Source organism: Oryzias melastigma, unplaced genomic scaffold (assembly GCF_002922805.2).
Source record: "Oryzias melastigma strain HK-1 unplaced genomic scaffold, ASM292280v2 sc00566, whole genome shotgun sequence".
Lineage (NCBI taxonomy): Eukaryota > Metazoa > Chordata > Actinopteri > Beloniformes > Adrianichthyidae > Oryzias > Oryzias melastigma.
This window is the reverse complement of record NW_023417159.1, coordinates 13,955-21,330: the sequence shown is the minus strand read 5'-3', so window position 1 is coordinate 21,330 and position 7,376 is coordinate 13,955. Positions and strand designations below refer to the sequence as shown.

General features: G+C 41.9%; 1 protein-coding gene across 1 annotated transcript; it reads right to left on the bottom strand.

The window, feature by feature from the left end:
- Window positions 1–421: 421 nt before the first annotated feature.
- LOC112141313 lies at window positions 422–7,121 on the bottom strand. Its single transcript, XM_024264419.2, has 2 exons — window positions 1,431–7,121; window positions 422–1,313 (listed from the first exon to the last, which is right to left on the bottom strand). The coding sequence occupies exon 1, from the start codon at window positions 6,941–6,943 to the stop codon at window positions 1,922–1,924; it is 5,022 nt and encodes a 1,673-aa protein (XP_024120187.1). The 5' UTR covers window positions 6,944–7,121; the 3' UTR covers window positions 422–1,313; window positions 1,431–1,921.
- Between the last annotated feature and the right edge of the window lie 255 nt (window positions 7,122–7,376).

Here is a 7,376-nt window from a genome sequence, read left to right as displayed (position 1 = left end):
GTATACTTCCAGTAAGTACTAGAATAGTAATTTAATTAAAGAGAGAGTAATGATACTTTTGTACTCTGCAGTTCACATATATGAGTCAAAGTAAACACATGCCTTAAATAAAGAAAATAATAAAAATGAGAAAAACATGCATGTAACTGTCAAAATGTGTATATTTTTAACATACACTGAAAGGCTAAGTGCACATTTAAAAAAGAAACTGAGATTTTTGTTTTGTAGCTTCAAGTTCAAAAGATTGTACAAAAGAATGTGCATCCATTATTTTCTACTTTAATAGTCTTACAGTTGATCTATCTAGTGTAGTTACCTACCTGTGGTAGTTTGCATTGTGGTAAACTCAGGCTCCTGAAAAAGGGAAGTCTTTGCTGGGCATCGCTTGGCATGTCACAAGTCGTGAATGTCCAGGTTCTGATTTTTTTTTTTTTTGGCCCTTGAAAACCTCAGGAGCTGTGCAGTTCATTCAATATATATAGCTGTAAGGTTGTTGAAGCAGGTGATGTTCTTCGTCAGTATCCTGATGAGTAGGATGACGAAGAGAAGAAGAGGAAGAAGAATATGGGGAGAGGGAAAAGAGGAGGAGGAGGGAGTAGGAAGAGGAGTGGAGGATAAAGGAGGGAGGGGTGAAAAGCGTTAGGGAAAAAAGATGAAAGTTTCCTAGTGATATGTTTTGCAAGTGCAGGTGGGATATGAAATCCCTTGAAGATCTTTGTTAGTGCAGTGAGATACAAGTATCTCTTGAGGTGTATGTGCTGTGCACTAGTTGTTTCTAGAATGGCTGATTGCACTTGGGTTTTGAAGCCCTTGTTGTCGGGTGAATGCAATGAGATTCAGAAAATCTCTTGAAGTGTCTAGTGTGTGGATTCATCTTTCAGGGATGAGAAAGAAAGGGAAGGGGATGAGACGAAGAGTAGAAGAGGAAGACGAATAGGGAGAGAGGGAGAAGAGGAAAAAGAAGGGACGGGTGAAAAGGGTTAGGGATAAAAGATGAAAGTTTCCTAGTGATATGTTTTGTAAATGCAGGTGGGATATGAAATCCCTTGGAGATCTTTGTTAGTGCAGTGAGATACAAGTATCTCTTGAGGTGTATGTGCTGCTCACTAATTGTTTCTAGAATGGCTGATTGCATTTGGGTTTTGAAGCCCTTGTTGTCGGGTGAATGCAATGAGATTCAGAAAATCTCTTGAAGTGTCTAGTGTGTGGATTCATCTTTCAGGGATGAGAAAGTAAAGAAGGGGATAAAAACAAGGGGTGAGTGGAAAGTGGGGAAGGAGAAGAAGAAAGAAGAGTGAGGGATGAGGAGTTTCCTGGTGGAACCAAAAGAAGAGGGAGAATACAGTTAGCTGTGAAGGTATTATTCAAAGAAATAAAATATTGCTTAAGTAATTACTTTTATAAAAATTAGGCATTCATATCAGTCTTACCTTCATAAGTGCATCCCTCTGGCTGTATCAACTCACCAAAATGGTAACAGTTCCTCATCACCCCCAGCCCATGCATAGGAGGATGCTTCCTCTGCACCTGCCTGGGGGAATCACACACATTCCCAGCACATGCCTGACAAGTGGGGGTAGACCATTTGATTGGGCAGACCATTTAAATGCTGTACCATTTGTTTGCTGTACCATTACATTGCTTTCAAAATTCAAGGGTTGATTGAAGTAATAACTGTTAGTTTCTGCCTGAGATGGTCGAGACAGTATTAATTTCACAAGTAATGCTTGTCAGGTTTCAGGGGTTCCATCAGTCTGAGCACAAACTTTCGAGATGTTACAAAGAAATTGGTTGACATGGTTTGACTGTCAGTAATTCTGGGTGTTTCTAGGTTGCACTTAATTGAGTCAAATAACAGAGATGTTATGGCTGTGGAAAGAAAACATTACATGTCCATGGTGTCTATAATCCTGGCAGTATCTTAGGAAAATATGCAATAAACAGGATCATGGTAACTGTAGTACGTTTTCATTACACCTGAATGCAGACATCTTTCTGGTTGTGAGATAAATATCAAGTCCAGCAGTGTGTTTTTATCAGTGGTTGCATTGGTGATGAGTTGTGCATACTTTCTTGTTTGAAGAAGTTGCAAAATTGGTCCATTTGTGTCACTTAAAGCGTTTTCATTAAAATCTCCACAGATGATGATTGGATGAGTGTCTAAAATTTCAAGTGAGTCTAAAAGACTGTTCAGATTCCTTAGAAAAGGTGTGACATTGTAGTCTGGAGGTCTGTACACAGCGACAATAAGAGCACTGACAGGAGTTTCAACCTTTAGAGCCACAAATTCAAGGTCAGTCACATTATGAAGATAACGTTTTTCAGTGACTTGAATGTTGTCTCTAACGTAAACTGCCACACCTCCACCACCTTTCTTGGCCAGCTGTGGGAAGTTGGTGTACGACTGATGCCGGTTCCTGTAGAACATGTTGTATCCTTCAAGCAGAATGCTGTGTCCAACAGAGGTGCCTTGTAGGTGGGTTTCGGTTAAACACAAAATGTCAGCAAGACGAAATTCATGGTGGCTTTTGATGTCTCCAATGTGAGCCGGGAGTCCTTCACTGTTATGATGGACAACAGTCATGGTGTTTGACCGATCAACATGGTCTTGTAAATGCAGCAAAGGCATCAGCTGTGTAAAATCCATTGTTTTCATTTTATCCAGTCCAGCAGTGATTTCTTGATTAGCATAAATTTTGGATTCATCAAAGTCTAAGAGGTGCAATCCACTGAGGGAGGTCACTCTGCTGATAGCTACATAAGACATGCCACTCTCAAAAACTCTTTTCAATGACACTACGGCTTTTTGAGTAGTCATACCTTGGACTTTGTGAATCGTACATGCGTAAGCTAGTTTAACAGGAAACTGTCTACGAATCATGCCTTTCTGTTTCAGGTTTTCTTCTACTCTTTCCAAGTACACCACATTGTCAGGTTGTTCTGCGTTCACACGAGATGAATTGTCCATTTTCAAAGCAAGTTTCATGACATGCTGGTCTCTGTCTGAAGCTATGGCACTTACGAGTTCTCCGAAGGCTCCATTTACCAAACCTTTTCGTATATCGATGTTTCTGGTAAGCATGAGTCGAGCTCCTTCAGCCACTGAGATTGTGTCCAACAAGTCGTTGCTGTTTCCCTTCATTGGTTGGTCTTGGCGTGTCATTCTACCAGTTGTCAGGTCCTTTTTGTAGTCATGTGCAGGCAAAGCGATAATGTTCGCATGTAGCTTTGACAGAGTTGAAGAGTTGTGATCGTTGACTTGTTTATTAGTTGCAAATATATGCAATGCATCAATGGGACAAAGAGCTGGTTGAGTGACGGCCTGAGTAAGCAAAGCTCTGTCTTCCTGTGATAGTTCCTCTGACTTATCTTTAACACGAATTCTGTTTAGCATTTCGGCAAAGGCAACATCATCTTTCTGCCGCATGATCTCAGTGAGAGTCACCATCTGAAAGTGTTCATTCCACAGATCAGCTTGTAACTGCTCGGGCACACACAGGGGCTTAGACTGTCTGACAGGTGGAAGTTGATAGAAGTCGCCAACCGCTAACACGGACATGCCTCCAAAAGGTTTCTGACTACCTTTGATCTGTTTTAGACGCGCATCAACATAAGAAAACAGCACTTTGGAAACCATGGACACCTCATCAATAATGATAATTTCCGCATTCAAAAGCTCTGCTCTGACTTCATCAAGAAGGTTTCCGAGTCCCTGAATTGGTGGTTTAAGAATTCTGGGAAGTCTAAGAAGACTGTGAAGAGTTGTCCCAGATATCTGAAAAGCAGCTGTGCCTGTAAAGGATGTCAGGAGAACACTTGGCCCAGATACATCGTGCTCTTCTGCATTTCTCGGTGATCTGCGCAGAATGTTACTTGCCTGTGCGTGAATGGATTTAATGAGATGAGACTTGCCTGTTCCCGCACCACCGTTGACATAGTAAAGAAACTGTTGGGGATTAAAGCCATTGACACGCTTTATGCACCAGTCTCTGACTGCAAAGAACACGCAGGCTTGCTGTTGGTTTAAGCTTTGGTACATTTGCCGTTGTGCGCTGTGGTCGATCAGGGGGGCTTCTCTGATAGCTCTAATTTCCGTTGAGGAATTGGCTTGACGACTGTATTCTGGAACGTTTTCTTGTTCATTTTCATCAATGTGCTCATCCCTTTGAAGTTCACTGACACACTGCAGTCTGACTAGCTCTGATTCCGGTGCCAAGTTGCACCATTCGTCGATGGAGTCTCTGTTTTGCTCATACTCTTCAATGGCTTGTTCAACGTTTTTGCTGTTTTTCTCATATTTGTCCTGGTTTTGTCTGACAATGGCTTGAACGGACTCAGCATATTCAGAACCACGTAGGTGCACATAGCCAGAGTGGTAGAAGGACTGGTATGTAGGTAAGTGAGGTCTTTTAAGGTCGTCTTCAGATCTGTACGGAAGGTACAATTTCAGCTGTGTCTGGAAAAACTGTTCAGGATTTTTTTTCTCAGACGGACGGTAGAAACGTATGACAGCTGGTTTGTCTTTATTGCGTCTTTTGACAAATCCCATCCCGTTCAGAAGAGGCAAAACACCTTTGGCTTTTCTTTCTTGTCCGTAAACTAATCTGCATGTGGCAGCAAAGTCAGCCATACACATGTTCTCAAACTCCGTAGTTTCCGGTCTGCACTTGTATTTGTCTGCCAGAGACCTCATCCAGACTTCTTCACTTTCAGACGTCATGTCTTCCAATTGTGAAATTGGGCGACTCATTTTCACGGCGTTGTCATCTGTTGGAACGAAGACGATCCCTCTGGAGGACTTTTTCATGGGAAGTCCACACAGACGAGTGACGCATTCCTGAGCGCTAATCTCTCGTTTTTTGGAGTAAGCCTGCATTACTTCTTTCATGTCGTCAGCCTGGTTTGTGCTATTGGAGCTGGAGTTCTCAATGACGGTTTTGAGGTACTCTGAAAGTCCGTGCTCTTGCTTTGTGATGTAGGACGTGAGGTACATGATGACAGAGTAGGCATTCAAAATAAATGATAGGTCCATGTTGCTATCGAAAGCTTGTAAAACATGTGGATTGTATGCGTTTACCCAGCAGTCTTTGGGATCACGCTTCAAAATCACTGTACTGGAGGTCTTCATTAAGTGTAAGCACCTCTTGTACTCTGTCAGAGTTAAGCTGCATTTAGCTAAAAGCTGTGCAAATGTGAGTGTCTCACTTTCAGGTTCTTTGAGCAATGCATTCAATGGTCTGAGCTTTGCCTTAGCTTTCTCCACTTCCAAAGAGTCTTCGCTGTTTTCATCTGGTCTAGTGATCATGGTTTGATCACTTGGCGGCTTAGGAAATCCAAAACGACAATCAGCACCAGGGTATTTGAAGCAAGCCTTCGGGTGATTTCTGCTGTGAGTCTGGACTTCCTTGACAGTTTTGTACAGTTCTGGTTGTGTGGTTGGGTTCGGAAGCTGTGCACTGATGTACTTGGAGATGAAACTGCAGACAGTTTGATCATCGTCTTTGTCAAAAACAGGAGCACCATCTACCCACAGTAGGCAGTGAATGTGTGGAGAACCACGATTTTGGTACTCAACCCTGAAGAAGAAATCGATAACTCGACCCAAGATCTGAGCAGCAGAGAGTATTAAATCTCTGAACAAAGCCTCGACACGTTTCTCAAACATGCGCATCGTGGTGACTGGGTTGCTCCGAAGAATGTCGGTTTTTTCTGTCCAATTGAGGGCCTCAAAATTAACCTCTTCACCCTGCTGACGTTTGATTGCTTGTATGACTTCAGGCCAACGCATTTCTGCAGCTGACACGGTTAAAAACCACGTAGGGTTCCCCAACTGTCTGATCATCGCAAAGAGATCTTTAGTAGTTTTCTCCCAATAGGCAGGAGTTCCTCTTAGGGGCTGCATGAATCTGATTGCGTCTCTGTTCTTAATCAGTTTCTCAACTTCCTCTTTGTCTCGCAACATCCTTGACGTAATTCGTCGGCCATCTCTCGTGAAAGGTTTCCCTTTGCGTAATTGGATTGTCATACTTGAAGTAGCCAAATTTATTTCGGTGACAAACTGAGCAAAAAACAAGTAATTGATATCTTTGGCAAAGCGATCGTCAACACTGAACATTCTCGACTTGAAATATTGGCTTGGTGTTAATTTGATGGGCCTTTGTGAATCCAGTGTGTTCTGTCCTGTAGGAAACTGAACGGGAAAAGATATGGCTTCCAAATGCGGAGTCTTGAAAAAGCCAACTGGGCTGTTTCTTTCCGCTGGGGCAACACTGTAAATTCCTTCAGTGAAGGACAAAATGTCTTCAGCAACATTTGGGGGTTGAAGGCAGGATTCTAAAGCTAGTCCTCCATTTGGCAGATCACCCTCTTGCTCATCATTATCCACCTGTGCTTGAGTTTCAATAGTATCGTTTGTAGTCTGGTCTGTGTTAACATGTTCAGTTTCAGGGACGTTTTGCTCATTTGAAAAGGCATTTGTTTCACACAAGGTTTTCTGACTGACATGAGGTTGAGCAGATTCCTGATCATCATCACTGACTTCATCTACAAGAGTTGGATCGCAAACTTCAGGCTCATCCCTTATACTTATGTCCTGGTATTGTGGATGAATTTGTTTTAGTTTATGTAAAGCCTTCATTAGTTTAGACCATGTAACAGATTGGAAAAGCTGATGACCTTTGTAGCACAAGCGTCTCTTAAGTTTGACTCTGAGAACCTGAGATTGGCTTCTTATTCTGGGTAATGTATCTACTGTCTCCTGTACTTCAGATGGCACACATACAACATTACCACGTATTGAATGTTGTCTGCCTTTGGGAAGTGGAACAATCTTTGCAAACGGGATACACTTTGCAATGAGATGCCTCTCCAAGATGTTAAGGTTACACAAATCCTCTGGAATGTCTGCTAGCTGTAAATTATTGGCTACAGCAAGTGGGGGCATTCGTCCAACTTTCACATAGTTATGGCAAGTGTAACATATCCACTCTGTTCTCCTCTCATTGGGAACTGTACAATTTTCTTTACAAGTTGTACAAGCATGAACATATTCACCTGTCAAACATTGCTCTACCACGTGTACATTTTTGGTGTATTTTGACCTGTTGCAAGACTTGACTTGGTTTGGAAACGAAGCTTTATGGCAAACCGTACAAATAAACGTGGGACCACTCTTTACATTTGCTTTAAATGAAGTAATGGCTAATTTTATCAGTCTTTGATTCTCGGTTGCTTGTGATGTTGACCCGTCTTCACTGACTTGAGCTGGTTTTACAAAGATGTATTTGTATTTTTTCTTTATTTGTAATGCACATTTTTGTTTCATTTGAAATGCTTTATTGTTTCTGTATTTGTTTAACATGACTTTTCTCATTAAC